Source organism: Anomalospiza imberbis, chromosome 5 (genome assembly GCF_031753505.1).
Source record: "Anomalospiza imberbis isolate Cuckoo-Finch-1a 21T00152 chromosome 5, ASM3175350v1, whole genome shotgun sequence".
Classification (NCBI taxonomy): Eukaryota; Metazoa; Chordata; class Aves; order Passeriformes; family Viduidae; genus Anomalospiza; species Anomalospiza imberbis.
Genome location: NC_089685.1, coordinates 37,125,461 through 37,145,081, shown reverse-complemented (window position 1 = coordinate 37,145,081; position 19,621 = coordinate 37,125,461). Strand labels below are relative to the sequence as shown.

The 19,621-nt window shown below is 42.3% G+C and overlaps 1 protein-coding gene across 1 annotated transcript; it reads left to right on the top strand.

Moving 5' to 3' along the window:
• Positions 1-825: 825 nt before the first annotated feature.
• On the top strand, positions 826-18,030 carry E2F7 (E2F transcription factor 7). The gene is made up of 12 exons (XM_068190270.1): positions 826-968; positions 3,505-3,780; positions 5,801-5,969; positions 8,352-8,633; positions 9,249-9,407; positions 10,271-10,408; positions 11,204-11,398; positions 12,047-12,131; positions 12,749-13,268; positions 14,138-14,405; positions 15,671-16,095; positions 16,647-18,030. The coding sequence occupies exons 1-12, from the start codon at positions 888-890 to the stop codon at positions 16,821-16,823; spliced, it is 2,775 nt and encodes a 924-aa protein (XP_068046371.1). The 5' UTR covers positions 826-887; the 3' UTR covers positions 16,824-18,030.
• Positions 18,031-19,621: the final 1,591 nt, after the last annotated feature.

The window sequence follows — 19,621 nt, the reverse complement described above, 5'->3', positions numbered from 1 at the left end:
ATCTCATCACTGCACCGCTTCACAGGCTGCCAGGATTTGATTTGTTAACTTTGGCCACGGTTCCCTTGCAGTTCTTCCTTATCTCGGTATGCAATGAGGTACCAAAGGAGGGAAACCTACAGAGCGGAGTCTCAGGGAAAAGCCAAGAGTCCAGACCGCTCCCCATGGCGCCTGCTCGCTCTACCTTCGCGGCAGCAGACGCGCTTCAGGGGATGAGGCGGAGGACCACGGCGCCGTCCGAGCTGCCCGGGGCTGCTGAGCCGCTCGACCCACGCTCCGGGCGGCGCTGCCCCGGCGCGGACACCGCGGCGGCGTTTCCTGCGAGCCGGTGGCCGGGCGACCGAGGCGGCACCCGCCCCTCGCTGACTCAGCCCTTCCTCCCCCCTCCCAGGTTTAAGGAGGGCGGCAGCAGCTCCGGGAAGGAGGCAGGCGGCTCTCCCGGCGCAGGCACCGCCGGCCCTTTCCCGCCTGGCGCGGCGGGGCGGCGGGAAGGGCGCGGGAGGCGGGGGCGGGGAGCGCCAAGAAAAGGAGCGAAACGGCTCCGCGCGGGCGGGAGCCCCGTCCCGCGCGCCCGATGCCGCGCGCCGCCTTCCCGCGCGCTGATTGGCCGGCGGCGCGGCCGGGGCGCCCCGGCGGCCATACCTGATTGGCCGGATTGTAAAGCGATGTCTGAGGGCGCCTGGCGGGAGCGGCAGAGCCGCGCGCCCCCCGCGCGCCCCGGCCCCGGCCGAGGTGAGGGCGCGGAGCCCGCCGAGCCTCCCGCCCCCTCCCTTCCCCCCTCCCTCCCCGGGAAAGCAGCCCCGAGCAGCCGCGCTCCCCGCTCGTCCCTCCGGGACGGGAGCGGCTCCTCCTAAGAGCCGGGCTAAAAGCGCCTTCCCGCTTTGCAGATGGAGGTGAGCGTCCTAGCGCTGCGAGACCTGGCGAGCGCCCGGCCGGGGCGGCGGGGCCGCGCCGAGGCGGCCCAGAAGGTGAGCGGGAGGGCCGGGGGGGGTTCGCTCCGGTCCGGTGCCGCGCGTTCCCTGCAGGCGTTGTCCGGAGCCCCGGGCCAGTGCGGGAAGGAGAGGAAGAGGGAAGGAGGGCGGTGGGCGCCACGGAGCCCCAGCCCCGCGAGTGCAGGGCCGCCACCTGGGGGGCTTGGAGGGGAGTCGGGCTCTGGATCGTGCTTCCGTGGCTCCCGTGGGCAGCGGTTGAGGTGCTGCCCATCGGACCTGCTCTGCCCTGATGGTCTGTACAGCTGCTTCTTACCTGTGAGCACTTGGGGCACTGGGATGTCCAGCGCTACCCTTAAGATAAAGAAATAATCCAGCGTAAGAAGCCTGAGTCATGCCACCCTTGTCAGTAAGTGAAGTGATTGAGCTCTGGCACTACGCAACGGTGCACACCATTCAGCTTTCACCTTTCACTCAGTGATCTCAAGTATCCCAATGGCTACCATGTGGTAAGGTGGAGAGGGGTCTTGTAGAGACTTATGGTTCTAAAGGTAAGAACTACCGGGTTCTTAATTTGCCACAGGAATAGTATAGTTCTGTTAATTAACAGTAGTTTGAGCACACTCATGGATACGTCCACTATGCTTGCCTTCTGGTCTGTATTCATAAAGTGGAGTTCTCCAGTCAAGAGGCTAAGTAGGGCAACTCAGCAAGGAACAAGCTCACTGTTTCCCTACTGCCTCGCCAGCCAGGAGACAGCATATGTAGCCTTGGGCATTACCTCGCCCAGTAATGTCTCCTGAACTAGATGCAATTCATGACCTCTTGTCCATACTCCATCTGAGTCCTCCAAAATTCACACAGTTCTTGTCAGATTCCACTCCTATTTTATCAGATTTGTTTCAATTCCTGCTCACATACTAAGTTCATCAAGCTGGCCTTTCCTGTCCTCTATCTCATACTTCTACGAACTGCCCTTGAGGTTTTGTGCAATACAGGTAGGACTTCACAGAGTGTTGCAGCTACTGAAAAAAAGGGGGAGAGAGGGTAAAAGTGTTTCTTACCTTAGTAGGTAATTATGATAGTAGAAAATGAAGATCTGATGTAGGAAATAAAGATTTGAAAGGGTGCAGTCATGTGCTTTTCATGTAGAGCCACTACTTTTTTCATTGTGGTATTTGCACAAACATGAAGATCTGAGGTAGTGAAACAGCAGGTTGCTTCAGCTGCCCTCACTGCAGTTCCATTACCACCAGCCATAATGAAAAGGAGCTTTAGGGGAAGATAGACTTTCTGCATTACTTAAGGGTTGATTCACTGCCAAACGTGAAATTGCAAGAAAATATTGAGTGCCAACACTATATGAATATATATTCCAAGAAGTACCATGGCCTCCAAATTGACCCCTATTTATCACAGTGTAGTAAGTTACAACTGGCTGACTGTTAGTTGTAAAAAAAGAGATGTATTTATTACATCCTTATGGATAATTCATAGGTGAATATACGCAGAAGTGTTCATCAGTGCTCAGAGCACAATGCTTTTAATGTGCCAAATTTGTTTCCAGTCTGAATGCTACAAAACTGCTCCTAGTAAAAGCCAGTTTCAGTTGTTACTAGAACTTTTTTCTACTTTTTAGCTAGACTGTGCCTATTAGGATGACCTTTGGAATCACCTATTTAAATATATTTCAGCTACAGAACAGTTAAATTACTCCAAGTAAAAGCCAAAACTTTCTTAAGTTCTTATGGTAATCTGGTATAAATTAATATTTTGTTTCAGGCTTTTATTCAATTTCTGAATTGGATTTCTTGCAGCACAAAATAAAATGCATTATATCAAGGACACCAATAATGCTTCCTTCAGTCGGTCACTTCAAGTGAGTTCATCTGTAGTGATAATTCTTGCAGTAAGAGAAAGGGATCCATAGCTGAAATATGAAAAAAGTTTGATGACGGCTAGGGACTGGAAGGAATTGAGCTTCATTCAGGAAATTACAAAAATCAGCTGATGAACTAGACTTTTCCTCCTAGCAGCTCTTAGCAGTAGTAAATGAACAGTTAGGGAGATTTTCTTTGTTGCTTTGGGCAGCAGACAGTGGGATGCAAAACTTGCCTTGCTTGCACATGATGTTATATCCCCTTTAGTTTGATATTTTGTGAGTTTGAGCTGCATCCCCAGCATGGCTTTTAACCTGGGACCTGTCAAACAGAACTCTGCTTTCTTGCTAGGTGTAATGTGACCAGTGCATGATTTCAGTTTCCCTGCAATTTGGTGATTTATGTTTGTGGGCAATGCTTTCTTGTAATAACAGAGTTTAAAAGCCTAATAGGCCACAGGTTAGACTGGTTGACCTCAGGTTCTGTATTTCAAGGCAGTATCTCAAATACACTTCCTCCAGTATAGCAGCATGTAGAATATTCTAACATTCCCAACAAAGGCAGAAGAACTGTGCTAAATATAGCTATGAGTGCCAAGGCACAAGTCAGTAAAAATAACTTCATAAGAATCATGAAATTGATTGATGAAATGTTTTTTTTCCCTCTTGTGTCTTAAAAATCTTTGTTTTTAATAGGAAAACATATATGATCGATCCAAGATGGCCCCAAAGACTCCCATTAAGAATGAACCAATTGATTTATCAAAGCAAAAAGGCTGCACACCGGAAAGAAATCCAATTACACCTGTTAAGATCATTGACAGACCTCAACCTGATCCCTGGACTCCTACTACTAACCTGAAGATTCTTGTTAGTGCTGCTAGTCCTGACATGAGGGACAGGGAAAAGAAGAAAGAGCTCTTCAGACCCATAGAAAACAGTGAGCAGAGTGACACAACTGATTCATTACAGGTGAGACTCAGAACACGATTACCTTATATTCAGTTAGGATTCAGACCTTTCTTAAGTTGCTCCTCAGATTTCTTTCCAACTGGGTCTTTGCTCCCTATGGAAAGGGGCAGAATAGTATGACATTCCCAAGGACAGTTGCCTACACAGCAATGTCTGAGCAGTAGGACTTCAAAAGTAACTGTCTTACTAGTACTTGACCTGAGATCCCATCAAGAGCCTGAATATTACTTAAAAAGACAATGAAGGAAGTAGAGCTTAAATGTTTGATATCCCCAACTGAAGTAGTTTTGAACCACATTAGAAAAAAAAATTACCAGATCTGTTTTAAACAAGCATCCTTTTCAAAAATAAATTTGACAATGAGTGAACATACTTTCCAAATCTTAGATCTCATCTGCAACTGTCCTGCAAAGTGGTCTGTGAAAGCTTTTTTTCCCATGTTCCCCCCCAGCCCCCAAACTAGTGGTCAGAAAGCAAGGTCAAGCATTAAAATTTCTACTTCACAAGACTTAGGCAATGCAGGGGTTGATTCCTGTCCTCACTTCATGAAGTCTGTCCCTGGAGAGAATGACATCAGATCATCAGTAGGCATCATTGCAGTTTTCTTCCTTCGTGCTTTTTGTTGTTTTTTTGGTTTTTTTTTTTTGGGGGGGGGGGTGGTTTCTTTGTTTGTTTGTTTCAACCGCTGCTTTTCCTCTCCTGGTTTATTTCTTGTAGGATATCCTTCCCTGGTGGTTTCAGCCATAGTTCTGGACCACAGTTCTGGGTCCTTCTACTGGCAAGCATCATTTCATAGGTACAGATCACTCTGGAAGTGTAGTTTTTACAGCAACTGCAGTAGCAACAGTAGTGTAGAAAATTCTGCAGTTTTCATAATCATAACAAAGCAAACAGCTCCCTAGAGATCATTCCTAACATAGTGTCAAGTAGGTAAAAAATAGTTAATGTTTAATGTTAGTTCATTACCACTCCAGGCCTTCTAAGATCACACAGCATTTTTGGGGTGGCTACTATAAAGAGTTCAATTATTTTTGAGTTAACAAAACTTTCATTCAATAATCTTCTACACTTAGAAGGGTAATATACAAAAGAAGTAGAAGTTTTAGAGTAAGAATACTGCTATTTCCATACTATATAAAACTCAATTCTATCAGAGCACCAGCCTGCCACAAGGTTACTTACTTGTAACTAGCTAAGGACAGTTTAAGATCCCATAAGCTAGGAAACAGGTTTCAACAGCTACCACCACCTTCAGCTTTTCTTTGCCAGAGGGCAAGACTTCTTTTCCTTTTTATAACACAGGAGATAACCCCAAAGTTACCAGTGCAAAATAATCCTCCATCATTCTTGTTTTGTGATAAACAAACATACCTCTTCTTACATTCTTGCCACCATGGTTTTGCTGGTTTCTATTTTTTCCCACTGCAGGGTCAGAAAGACCACGTTCAGACCATCCTACAGAATTACTTAAGCTAACACCTTGACTAAGTCTAAGTTTAAGGTTCAAAGACTGAGTAGCACCTTTTATATTTTCTGAGCAAAGTGCCCCCACCCCTTCCCCCGTCATCAGTTTCTTAAAGTGATAGAGTCACTCTAAAAGTCAGTAAAAAGAGTTATTGCAGGAACTTCTTGATGGCTTCTGCATCTCCTGTTTTATTAGATCCAGAAGTGTTTGAGAGCATATTCTTCCTTCTTTCCAAAAGAAATGCTCTTTCCAAGTATAATCTTACCATTTGCTAGTCTTGGGTGTTGATCTTACTGGATTTTTTTTCCTTATGTATGACCACTATTTCATGATTGCATAGACAAGATTTTTTCTGTAGTTATCTTGTGTGATGAAATAAGAAGAGCTTGCAACTTTGTTATCCAAGTGCTCTGTGCTTTCAAGGAGTCCATGGGTTTTTTTTTCTAATTAGAAAATCTCATCTTAAATATTGATAAAATCTGAAATATGCTTCACTTGACTATGTCTTGCTTTTAAAAGCTCTGCACTAAAGGGTTAACATTTATTTTTTAACAGTATGATATAGTAGATGACAGCACGGTTGATGAATTTGAAAAGCAGAGGCCCAGCAGAAAACAGAAAAGCTTAGGACTCTTATGCCAAAAATTTCTAGCTCGCTATCCAAATTATCCATTGTCAACAGAGAAAACTACCATTTCTTTGGATGAAGTGGCTTCAATTCTTGGTATGTATACCTGTGAAACTGGGGTAACTGATCACCTGGGGTAACCTAACAGGTGGGCCTTCCAAATATGATCATATTCTAACAGACTACTTTCAAGATATGTCTTACCCAGGGTCTGGATGCTCTTCTAATCATACTAATCAAGAGCTGGAAATGCCTAATATTCTTCAGTGTCTTTGTTGTTTGGTAGCACTACCATTTTGAAATCTGCTTTCTGACTTTCTGCACTTTTCACTAGACAGATCTTGCTTCCAGCTGTTTACCAACTTTGTTGCTTTCTTAAATATTCAATTCATTGAACACTGAAGGAGTTAGGATTTACAAACCTCCTGAAGGAGGACTTACAGACAACAAATTTTGTCAAAATAAAACATTTGGGGAAATGATTGCAAACTGGTATGTGTAGGAGATCAATTGTGTTTTCTCCCTGACTTCTGAACATGTTGGACATAATTTCTTCTGAGATCACACGCTTCAAGGTTACCTTAGCTTTGAATATCACCTTGTGACAGGAAGGTAGTGGGAGAACTGCAAGAGTACCATGAGAAAATGTCTTGTTTTGAGTAGCCCATTTGTTGGTTCTGCTGTTAAGTTTGGTTTTAGTTGAAAGATTAATGAAATATCTGCAAGAAGTAATAAAACTTGTGAGAGAGGACTCAGGACACATTAACAACAAAAATATCTGAGTCCTTGGAGACGTTGTTTCTTAGCTAGGAAGGGCTTTACAAAATTGGACTTGAGCTAAATAAATCTTGTATCTACATTTAAAACTCGGGTATTAACAGAAAAGATGTAGCAAAAATGAAATTTTTCTGTTTTGGGAAGAAAAGGAACAGAAGAATGATGTCTTCTGTGACTCAGTTAAGAAAGGCCTCGAAATACCCATTCATTTGCCTTGGTAGAGTGAATTGGAAAAAGGATAGAATACAGATTAGGTAAATAGATAAATTATTTTTAAAATAATTGTTCTTTTAGATTCTGCAGTTACTCCTTTATGTGTTTGTATGAGATGCTCATGCTCCAACCTTGTACAGCTGTGTTGGGAATGGCATTGCCTTGCTTTCCTAAATAACAGAAACTTTCTTCTAAAACTTACTGTTGGAAATTTTACCTCCCAGAAAGGGGAAGGTTTTGGTCCTCCGTCTTCCTTTGTTTTTCCCTTCCTTGCTTGTATCCATTTCCATCAGTGACCACAAAATCACCCCCTGCTGATGTTGCTGCTCTCGATGTAACAAATGAAGTCTGTGATACAGCTTTTGCTACAAATGTATATTGCTTTGTTCACGGAAGGCCTGCGGAAGGCCACAAAGGGGCCTGTACTGCTGGTGCCTGACAGACACCAGGATATGTGTAGCACTCTTGTTTTTCTGAATTATGTTTTGCTCCAAATTCTTCACACACTTGCAAATGCTCATGAATTGTTTCACCCAATATGTGTTTGAGGCTGGGAAGTATTATGCCTATTCTTCAGATGGGTAAAAAGGTACATTACGGCCTTGCCTTCCACAGGGAGATTTTCAAAATCTTTCACCCTAACTAGCACTTGTTCTGCTCAGCTGATGTTAACTGTTAGAAGATTTTTGGTGCAGATGCTGCCACCAGTGTATAGTATGTTGCGTTACATATAACAGCCATGCTTCAAACAGCACTGGACACAAGCACTTAGGGCAGTGAGCATTGCCACCAACCTGTTCATATTCAGTCCCCAACCTTGCTCACATCAGTCAGGCTGAACTCAAGTTGGACATATTTCATAAATTTTCTATAGGACTAGACCCAGCCAGGACTGATAACTTGTTTCTGTTGTGTTTGGGATCAGTAGATCTCATTCTACACCGCTCTGAACCTTGTGAAGATTTTGATACCCCTTTACTTGGTACTTGCTTAGCAAGTAAAAGTGTCTCTGTAAATGCAAGCGGAGGACTGCACTCCCCCTGGGTCCTGTATGAGGGGCTTTTGTTTCTATGCTGTGACAGACCCTTTTCTGCCCTGTTACACACAGGCTTGTGTACAGGTATGTGTCTGAGTGTTGAAACTCTGTAAGGAAGGGCCAAAGTGCTCAGAAAACCCTGGGGCAATTTGGGTAGGTCTGAGTGAATGGGGATGGCAGACTGCAATCAGTTCTAAACACAGAATAGGTGCTTTAAGCTGAAGCCATGGCTGGGCTGGAAGTTAAGAAAACGGACAAAGTGCAACATACCATGAAGCTGGCCACGTATAAGTCAGATTTTCAGCGTGCAAATATAGATGTATCTAATAGAATATGTCCACGTGAACAGTGAAAATGTCTATTAGAGAACAACCTGTTCTCTGTTTGCTTCTGCTGAACTAAGATGAGCACCTATGTCTTTTTTATCTGTTTCTCCCCCGCTTCCCAAACAGGAGTTGAGCGGAGACGAATTTATGATATTGTGAACGTCCTGGAGTCATTGCACTTGGTCAGTCGTGTGGCCAAGAACCAGTACTGCTGGCATGGCCGGCACAACCTCAGCCAAACTCTGAAAATGCTTCAGGAGGCAGGAGAGCTACAGTATGGAGAGTTAATGACCTCCCAGCACAAGGAGCAGGACTTAGAGTTCAAATTTGGAGAACGGAAAAAGGAAACTATTCCAGATTCTCAAGACAGACCATTACTGGACTTTTCAGAACCAGATTGCACCTCTGGTAGGATGATTACTAAATGTGTGATGATACACAGACACAAGTCTCTTTCTCCAGTTTACTATGTTGCTTTTTCCCTTGCTTTGCTTTTAAATTAAGTAATTACAAGTTATCCTTTGCAAAAAGGTGCTGAATTCACCATGGAAGGTACAGAGCTCTTCCTTCTATTCTGTCCCTAACATAGGTCCCAAGACAGATTATTCTCTCTATCCTACAAACTGGCAGGAAGTTCTGCTAGACAATCCAGTTCTTTCCCACCTGTATCTGACAGCAAATGCTTTATCATGTCAGAAAGCACCACCTTCATTTGTCCACTCTTTGCATGCTGCCCATAAAACACGTGATGGTTTAAAGTCCATTAGAGTCACAGAATTATAGTGGCACAAAACTGTGTAACATAACACAGAATCAGCTTTGGAATTTCTGCAAGTTTGATTTTTTAATTGCCCTTTGAAGAGAGACCCCTGTCTGCATTAATCAGTTATTTGCTGCCTTTCAATTAATTTCTGCTTTCTGGCAAGGAAATACTTTACTTATTTTGTGTGTGGAATTCTTACTAGTTTTCTGGCTGTGATGGATGACATATGCTAAGAGGCTTGGGTATTATTTGTAACACAGCATCTGCAAACAGCAGAAAGGACAAGTCATTGCGGATTATGAGCCAAAAGTTTGTCATGCTGTTCCTTGTCTCCAAGACCAAGATAGTCACTCTGGACATCGCAGCAAAGATACTGATAGAAGAAACCCAGGATACAGTGGACCACAGCAAATTTAAAAGTAAGATGGCTAATGAGAAGCAAGTCAATCAGTCAGTGAGTAAAGAAAATGGGGCATGTTTGGACTGACAGCAAACAGACACCAGCAAAAGCAATTTGTGCATCTTTTCCTGCAATATGTTCTGGGGTTTTTTTCATTGCAAATGCATACTTTAATTTAATGGAATTAATTTTCTCTCCGGAGAAATATGTTCCTTCTCCTTTTTACTCCAGAACTCTTTTACAGCTGGATGGCAGGGTGTGCTTTCAGTTAGTGAGGATTAGTACTTCAATCCTTGGATAACATGGGAGAACCTAGCATTAGTAAATAAATCTTCTGAGATAAAGACTTTTAAGTCTTTAAAGTATTTTAAAATAAAGTACTTGCACTTCAGTCTTGAAATTCTACCCCAAATAAAAAAAGAAATGTGAGGAGTTTAGCTGGAAAATATGTGGGTATCGTAGTCGGCTCAAAGATGTTAGAGTCACAGATTTTTCTGAGTGTGTTACATTTTTTTAAAATTATGAATATGTGTCCTCTTGTGATCAGCTGTGCACTCTTGTGCCACTTTTCCCCAGCTTCTCTTTACCCACATGGAGGGAGTTGCCTTTTCTGGGCAGGTTGATGTAATCACTCCCTAACCTAGATCCATCAAAATGAGGTAGACGAGTTTAAACCTGAGCAGCTAAGCTATGAAGTAGCAGTACAATCAGGTGGGAGCTGGTGTGGCAGACTTCATGGGAGGTGGCCTAAGTCCATCCCAATTTGATTTTGCTCACCTCATCTACGAAAGCTGTGGTGATAGTCTGGAATGAAATTAACACATAAATATGTCCTATATGCGTTGTAAACATGACTCTCTTATCTACTCCCTCTCTTGTTAGCAAAGGTACGAAGACTGTATGATATTGCCAATGTTCTCACCAGCCTAGGCTTGATCAAGAAAGTCCATGTCACAGAGGAGCGAGGACGCAAACCAGCTTTCAAGTGGATTGGGCCTGTGGAATTCCCTGAAAAAACTGGTAACTTGTGTAGCTTGCATTTATTTTCTTTTTGCTTTGACAGTTCCTTCCCAAGTGGTAAAAGATTGCTTTCTGTGTATAAAGAATGGCTCAATATTCAGTGTATACCCTATGATTAGACTTTGCACTCAAGATCTGGGTCTGTGGAGGGATGCTGAATGATACTGTGTCTTGCAGGTATTTTTACACTGACTTAGATAACTGTATGCATTACTGTATGAATTGTGGAGCAATAGAACATAGCACTGACATCTTCAAATCTGGGTCCACAGCTCTTCTGGGTTGCAAAATTTTGGTAATTCCTTAGTAATAATACAGTGAATTATTTTCTTTGTAAGGGGCCGTAACAAGGTAGAGCAGGGCTGTTTTTTGAATGTGGCCCCTTCTACAAAAGCTTTGTCTGCTAAGAACAAGGTGGTGGGATAGCACATCTCTGTAAGCTGATGTTCCTTGGCTAGAAGCCAGAGCAAAGAGAACCCTTTGGCTTTGATATTTGCATCAGGACAGTGCCAAGAGCAAGTAAAATGAAGCATAATGTAAATACTATCTTAATTCTCCTCCTGGCTAGCACACTGGAATGTAGCTGCTGCTGTAGCTGCTATAGAATTGATAGGAAGGAAGCCCTTACCTTGTCTACTGGTGCTTACTGAGTTCTAGGTTTGTTTCAGTGTTGTGAGGTTTGAGATAATACAGAGGTTGCCTCTTCCTTTAACACGAAGTTTGGTAATATGGGAGAAGCCTAAATGATGAGCTGTGTTGCCTGAAGGACTGTTGTACAATATTATGTCCCTACAGATGAGCTGAGAGGGCATAGCCCAACATCAGATCCTCTGCCAGAGACACAGAGAGGAGCCTGTGCCCAGTACCAGACCAGTGCTACTGAAAAGCAAAGGTTTACGCGTCACTCTTCATTTAACAGTGCACAGCCTTGTGAAGCAGCCAGAAGGAAGGTCAGTTCTGAGCCTAACAGCCCACGTCAAGAGAGGCAAGGTAACTACTAATGAAGCATGTTCTTTTCTATCCCACTGGACCTGCCCAAATGAGGGCATGCGCCAATTTAAGGCACTTGATTGGGTGAATCAGCATAATTAAATATGTGAACTACTCTTGGGAGGTACCCATATTTCTACTGTGCATGTGATAATGAAACTTCTGGTTTAGAACCTCCAGTCAAATGAATAAAGTTACATAAGGTGAATTTGGGCCATACTGCAATTGAATCTGCAGTTTATTTTCTGCAGGCAAATGTTTCTGTCCTTTACTAACTTTAACTATACTATAATTTCGTCTGTGAGAAGTTGATTAAGAAAAATTCTTTAGCCACAAAATGCTTGCTTTATTTTATGGTTCCTAATATAGTGAAATTTACTGTAACAATCTAATGGATAGTTGTTAAAAAATATAAAGTAATTACAGGGCTTTTCACAGTTCCCTCTTATAGGAAATGATGATGTTGAACACATCTCCAGTGGGACTGAGAGTCCTGAGTGTCTTGCAGGTTCTGGCCCTAGATGATTAGTGGATGTTATAAAAATGTGTCAAGACTGAAAAATTATAGCAATTATTTCATACGGGCAGTATCAAAATATGCTTGGTAAACCTGTCTGTGATTAATTGAATGCCTCTTTGTTCTTTCAGCCTGTATTGTGAATTCAGATGAAAATTGTTCCAAAATGATAAATCTAGCAGCTGTCTGCAGGCAGAAAATGGAGGAAGATACTGGGTAGGTTGGTCTTAACTGTTGTCCAGTTGCAGCTTTGTGCTTGTCATGTTTAATTTAAGAATAGATTCCGTTGATGAGACTGACATAAAAAAATTGCCATAAAGTCTCGTTATTACAATTTTAATACTGGTAGATGACAGCATGGCTTTTTTCTTTTTTCATTGTCATTTTACACCCGTCTGTACTTGTACCAGTGTTGGTGTTTTGCTTCAGTAGTTCTTTCTGTCATATGTGTTTATATAGGTCATTCCTGCATCCTTTGACCAATTGTCTGGGTAGGTTGAGCAAATTATGATTCTGTGGAAGGGCATCTCTGTCTGTCATCTGTCTTCTCTACACCTGTTCCAATTTGAATTCATTTGTGAATGACTGACTACTCAAGTGCAGCCAAAAGCATTATTGGTCCATCAGAAACCTGAGAACTCTGCTTCTGTGTTACTAGAAATGATAAAAAGTGACCCTTGTAAACTGTGTAAAAATTGTTGTTTGGGGGTTGAATTTTTCCACATTTATGTCCAAATCTGTATCTCTTTGCTTCTAAGGATAAAATAGGGGTTTAATTTTGGAATAAATGTTTTTCCTCTTCTCATTACTATTTGGGTTTTTTTGTTTTTTAGGAATAAAGCTTGTGACACCGAAACTATACTAAGTTCAGCAAAGAACTCCAACATAAGCTTACCTTTCTCCCTTCTTCCGGTTCCTGGGGACTCTGATTTTTGTGTTAACCCTTTGCCTCAGGCAGTTTTCCCTGTGGTTCAGGCAGATGTGCCAAGCTTCTCACTACAAAATGGTATCAGCAGCCAGGCTTCACACCCTTCCACACCAGTAGCCTCCAAAACAGAAAATGGAAAACCTACCCTGGTCCCCAACCAACCCTTCCTGTGCTTCCCATCTTCATCCCTTTTTATGTTGTGTGGCGGTCTTCAGGAAAATAACTTGAGCGAGCCCCTGCCCACTGCAGGAGACCTGGGAAACAGGAGTGCAGAAGCTCAGGCTGCCAGACCTCCCACTGTCTGCCAAAAGCGCAGCTCCCACAAATGCTTATCGCCCTCTGCACCTGTAGATGATGAAGAGCCAGCTGCCAAAAAGCAGACATTGGAGCACAGTGATCTGCCCCTCTCACTTGTAGTACCCAAGGTAAAGTGAATTTCATTATCACTTAGGTTTTCTCATAGTAAGGAAAGAATTTGCCTAAGACAGTGTTTTCAGAAGGGAAAATTCAGTACACTGCTCTTAAGAGATAAAAATGCTGCCTCCCACATGTTAATAAACTTGCAAATGGGCTGTGTCAGGAAATATAAGCATTAATTGGAAGATGTTTTCACACCACCAGGAAAATGGACTTGAGTTGTTTTGCATAGTGATATGATGCTCATGTGTTCTTTGGAATTAGCGTCCTGCTCATTTTCTGCAGCAAAACAATTGGTCAGAGGGGAAGAAATCAATGTAATTATTACTTCTCATCTTCCCTTGTTAGCTTGGGCTTTCCCAGACAGCAGCAGCATTGCTTACTCTACTGAGCTATAGCGAATGTGATTTGTTCTTACCTCCTACTCTCCAGCTTGAGTACCTCTCTCTGAGGCCCAGTGTTGCCCACAGCAGGTTGGTGAGAGAAAGATAATGATGATGAAGGAGATGTGTAGTTATCTCAGAATTCTCTTAAATACTGAAAGTAGGGGTCAAGCTCAACACCATGTCAGATAAGCCATTTGAATATTGGATATAAACCATTTGAATCAAGTGTTTTTCCTTATTAATAAAGTAATGCCAGAGGCCAGGTGTTTCTTATGTAGTGTATCCAGGTACTGAATGTGAACTGCAGCAAAGGGCACAGGGTTTAGGCATCACTAATATGACTCATCAAACCCCCAAACAAAAATTTTACCTTGCTGATTTGCTCAGGTTTGTGCTGCTCCTTTGCACAGATGCATGAGGAAGGTGCATGAGAGGTATTGCACTGCTTTATTTCACTTTGGACTCTTCATTTCCACTTGTTTTTTGCTTAGAAGCCTTCTGAGTCACCCAAGGCAGACTCTTCCCCAGGAAGTGACTGTTCAGCTGTTGTAAATCTAGAAACAAATCTTCTTGACCTCGCAAGTCCTGCTGCTCCAGAGGTGACAAACAAGGAGTCTACTAAGCCTTTAGATTATCAGGAGCAAGAAAAACAATCTCAGAACAACCCTGATGAACTCCCTCCAGGAAATGAGCACATCTCTAAAGAAAATGCCAATCAGCCTTTCCAACCACAGTATCTTTATGTTCAGCCTACTGCTGGTAAGGATAACCGTGAGATCTAGAGGCACCCAAACCTCTGTATCTGTTCACTGAGCAAATACTGAGTCCTACACATATGTAAATATTTGGCATAAAAAACCCTGACAACAGTTCTCTGTAGTAGTTTAGTAATTCTGTAATCTCTTGATTCAATGTGAACTATTGCTTCTCTGAAAAGAGACATTTTTCTGAGGTTCCCAAACATTAATATCACTGAACAATGTGGGGTTTGCATGCCTGAATTATGTGCAAAAGACAGTTATGAATTATGAATTCTGAATTATATACAAAAAAGACAGTTATCCAGCATTCAAAACTCAAAGGAGTTGGAAGTCTAGATTTGGCAGTAAGCTGGCCTATATAGAACAGCAGCATCCCCTGAGTGTATGAATTTCATCACCTTCAAACTTTGTACTGTCTTGTAACATGCATTATCAGTATAACCCCTGAAAGCCAAGGCACTGGGACTGTAGCCAGCCCTGCTTGTATGACACTGTGGGGATCTAGAGGGAGCAGCTGAAAATACTGCAGTGGGATTTCATGTCCACCATGTTTTGTGCCTGTGTTTGTGTGCAGTGGATGACTGCTTTGTGGGAGCAGGACGTGTGGCAGATTTCCATGACTACTGCTTTAGTTTTTGATTCCCTCATGACATGGAGTGGGGTCTATGGCATTTCACTTAGGTTGGAGATGCTCTGTTTAAAAATGCTGATCCCAGTGTTTTGGAAGGTCAGACAAGCTGGGAGCCAGAGCAGCTTCTGCTTCAACATAGTAGTTCAGCTGTTCTCAGCAAAATTAATGCCTCTGTGATATAGCCTTGTGGCTGTTTCCCATTTGTTGGGTTTGGTTTATCTGGGTTTTTTTTCTTCATTAAAAGTAATGTACATGTTTTCATATGGAAGAGGATGATTCCAGTTAGTCAAAAATAGTTTGTTTAGCTGGATGTTGCTTGTAAGCAAAGTTAGAAGCAGAAAACAGCAAAGGGGTATGGTTGGTACTTCATATGAACTAAGTAAATGGATGCAGGTACAGTGAACAGACAAGTAGGGGAGAAGATGGAAGCAGATAAGGAAAGGGAACTGGACAGAAGAGTTAGGGGGTTGTGACAGTTTTCTTCCTTATTTTTTATTACTTTTGTCATAGTTTACTTCCTAGGCAGACTTTCCTCTATTGTCACACCTTTTTCCTATTGTAGATAAAGTTACAGTAGTTTAATTCCCTTTTTCAAGATTATTAATGCTTTGTTTTTTCTCTCTTTGGTTTAGGATTAAGCAGTTTTAATTTCCTGTTCTCTGCAAACCAAGCCTCTGGTGCCATCAGCCTGGCTGCAAACCAGTTGCCTTCTCTAAGTGTACCCTGTGTCATGGTGCCATCAGCAGCCTTGGCTTCTTTCCCTCTCGTCTGTTCTCCCTCATTCACCAGTCCTCTTTCCTCAGTTCCTGATGGCTCCTTCTCAGCTGCTGCCTCCACAAATTTCAGTATGTCCAGCCTGGCATCAACCACCCCTGTGTTCATAAGCACCACGGCCGTTGTCACTCCCAAGGTCTCAGCCACCCCTTCAGTGGATCCACAGCAGCCAGCTCACCCCTCTCTGCACCTGAGTCCTGTGCTTACAAGATCTTGCAGTGCTGTTAAGCTGGACTCCCCTGTGTGTATGGGACACCCAGTGACCCTTCTGAAGCTGCAGCAGGTAAGGGGGAAAGGTGGGCAGGAGTGGTGATGAAAGAGCTGTGCCAGGTGCCTGATGGTGGTGTGTGCCACAGGCTGGTGCCTCTGTGTCAGTGCAGAGTTGGCACGCTGAGAGCTGGTGTCTTCCATTTAGCTTGTGCATGTCCATCTTAGGGGTGGCACAGGGTGTGGAACACTGCCCAGCATAGCACATTTAGTCCTAAACAGTGAAGTGGTTTTATAACTTACAGAGAATCTAAAATCCCCCAGCAATCTAAGGGACACTGTTCCCCATCTGACAGTGTCATTATGTATTATGCAATGACTACAGAAAAACATTAGGAGGACAGGAGGGTTGTGTCAGAATTCTGGAATCAGCTGGTTGCAACACTTTTCAGGTAGTAGTATCCTGGGTTATCCCCTCAGCCCTGTTCTAATCTCTCTTCACTATGTAATGGAAAAGGGTACAAGTATTAATGTCTCCCAGCTGTCCTCTGTTTGCCTCCTTGTGTGTAGACTTTGAGAGAACTCTGCTGAATCACTTTGGGGTTTTGTTTTTTTTTTCACAAATAGCCTTCGTCAGCTCCTCTCACTCCTAAGAGTATTCGTCCTGCACATCATGAGGCATTTTTCAAAACTCCTGGAAGTCTTGGAGACCCTGTGGCATGGAAGAAAACTGAAGGCAACCAGACCAGAAATGCCAGCTCTGTGCAGAGAAGACTGGAAATCTCTAGTACCGGCGTTGACTAATTCTGCTCTTTGCAAGGGGTGGGCAGATTGTCCTCAGTCCCTGTATCAATTACAAGAGAACAAGCTCTTACCTGGCAAGAGGAGCATGTGAAAATGTGACCCCTTTGGCATGCTTCCCCACTATCCATTCACCCACTGGTTCTGTTAGCCATCTTCTTCAAAATCACCCTTGGTACAGAAATCCTTTTATTGAATTGTTTCTTCAGTACTCATTTAAATCCAGATTCTGTGCTTCACACAGCCTTGTGGGCATCAAATTGTAATTGTGCTTTTAATTTGGAAAACTATTTCTGTGAGGAGATGCAAACAAATTCTTTTGGAGTCCCCAGGGGTTCTTTATTCATGGTTTTAAGTGAGATGTCTAGCACTTATCTGGGGTAAGCATTTCATTTGCATGTATTCTACTTACCCTGAGTAAATCTGTGGTGAAAATTATAAACTTTTGCAGTTGTGAAAGCAACTGCTTCCTTGGCTCCAAACTATCAAACCCTGTCTCTGCAGTGCAGCCTCTTGCTTTTTATTTTTTGGTGTGGGATTAGTGCAAAAAACGATTTTTGCAGTTTCAGAATAACAGGTTTTCTCAGGGTAGGATTACTTGAATGTCAGTTTGTTGTTGTACAATTTGCCCAGCACTCATGGTTAGAAAAAACCTAATAATAACACAGTATGATTGAATGTATACATGTGAAAAATATTAAGACCAAAATAACTGTGAATGTTAAGATTTTTATAGTTGTGTTAATGAACTGTATTAGTCCTTGGGTTCATTGGTTGGTTTTTTTTTTTTTTTTTACTTTAGGCAAAATATGCAAGTTAGATATAAAGAATACAAAACTTGAGTCCTTAAACAGATTTGACAAAGTGATTTGAGAGTGACAAACCACCAAGAGGACTATGCTAAGATTTCATCTCCTATTTAAATATCCAGTCTAGACTTTATGACCAAGGAACACTGATAATTCATTAACCTCACTCATGATTAGATTCAGTCTAACCTGAGTCTACTAAGTGCCTACTTAGCTGTTTACTTAAGTGTACTTAAGCAGTGTGTACTTAAGTGCCTAACTCTTCACTTGCAGGAATTTTGTGACTAGTTAATAGTGCATTTGAGCATGTTGGGAAGACAAGGGAGATTTTATCTATCTAAACCAGAAAAAGAAGTTGAAAAGAGCAGGAGCCTTGAGTTTTAAAGTAATATTAAAAATTATCATTATACTCTAGAAGATAATGAGGAAGAAAAGTCTTAACATTCAGAGTTCACATTCAGAGTCCTCAAATAATAGATGGTGCTATTATCAATATAGGATATAATTTTAAGAGCTAATGCTCTTATGTTTGGGTATGTTTTTACTAATGTAGCAAACTGCAATTAAAATTGTGCAGTCTCCTGTTCAAAAGACAGAAAGTGTTGCTGTTGACATCACATTAGTCTGGACTTTTAGCAAATGTAAGGCCAGCATGATCAGCTCTCTCTTTGGTACTGGTATTGATCTTCCAAGGGTAGATGCACTCTTGGATTTGCTATTTTGTTGGTCAAGGGAAGTTAGGACTTTGCGGCTGGGGATTTCATGACGGAATCTTATTTTTATAGTGAAAATGGAATTTAAGAAAGAATCTTAGTGAAGCTGAGAGTTTGAGTAATGTGGCCTTCTCTTAGAATAGACCAATAACAGGTTTTTGAGAGGCCTTGGTTAGCCCTGGTTGAAAGAAAATCTGTAGCAGAATTATCATAGGAAATTTCAGGGGTGGTAAAGAGACATCTTCAGACTGCTAATATTTTTATATTTTAATGACACTACAGTTATGAAAGTTTACATTTTTTTCTTCTGAATTATTTCTTCTTATACACCCACTTAGATAATTTTGCTTTGAAAAACAGTGTTTAACTAGCACAGTGCTGCCCTTGCACTTCAGCCGGCATGCATGTGTTGCTGCTGGGGCAGGAACAGGCTGCTGGGGGTCCAGGGAAAACGGTGGGTGCTGATTCTCCAAACCTTGTCTCTTCTCTCTCCCTCTAGTATGGTGCAGTGTTTTAGTGACATGGCAGCTGGGAGCAGGGAGGAGGATTAGAGCTAATATTGGCTCTTTGCTCCAGTTGAAGCATCATCACCAAAATTGCCTTTCTTTGTCAGTGATGTTATAGTGTGCCATAACTAACTTAACTATACTTGAAAATGCAGGGAGTGAAAATGGATTTTCTATTTCTATTTTGTGCTTACAGTTTTGAGTTTCTGTAAATACAGCAGGTCTGGGAATGAGGATTGACTCCCTCTTAAGTGAGTCATGGTTGGGAAAGCAGGTTTTGAGACTAGGAGAAAAAGGATGTTGATATGCTGTCTTGATTTTGTCAATGCAAAATTCTCACTAAAATAGAGTGAGACCACTGAAGCAGTCGGGCAGCTATGTTCTGTACCCGAGCTGCTGAACTGGACTGGTGAGGGGGAGCAGTTGGTTGTCAAGAGGGAATGGATTTACCTTTCCTATCTTTACCTTCACTGAAAGCTAAGAGATTAAATAAACTACAAACAACTAATCAGCAAAGTAGTTTTGGAAAAGCAGAATTTGTATTTGCACTGAGACAAAGTGCATACCCAGGAAGTTCTGCAGGGTTTGTGAAACCTTTCTGTCCCAAGTCAGTTGTTGAGGAGGCTGAGCATATAATTTATACTTGAATCTATCTGCCACGTTTACATTTCTGATTGTCTTCTGTAAATTGGTGCTATTTCTGTATTTAAAAAGCTGTATTTTTAATGTAAAGCTGCTTTCAGTTTGTTTTTTTTTTTTTTGCACTGCTAGCT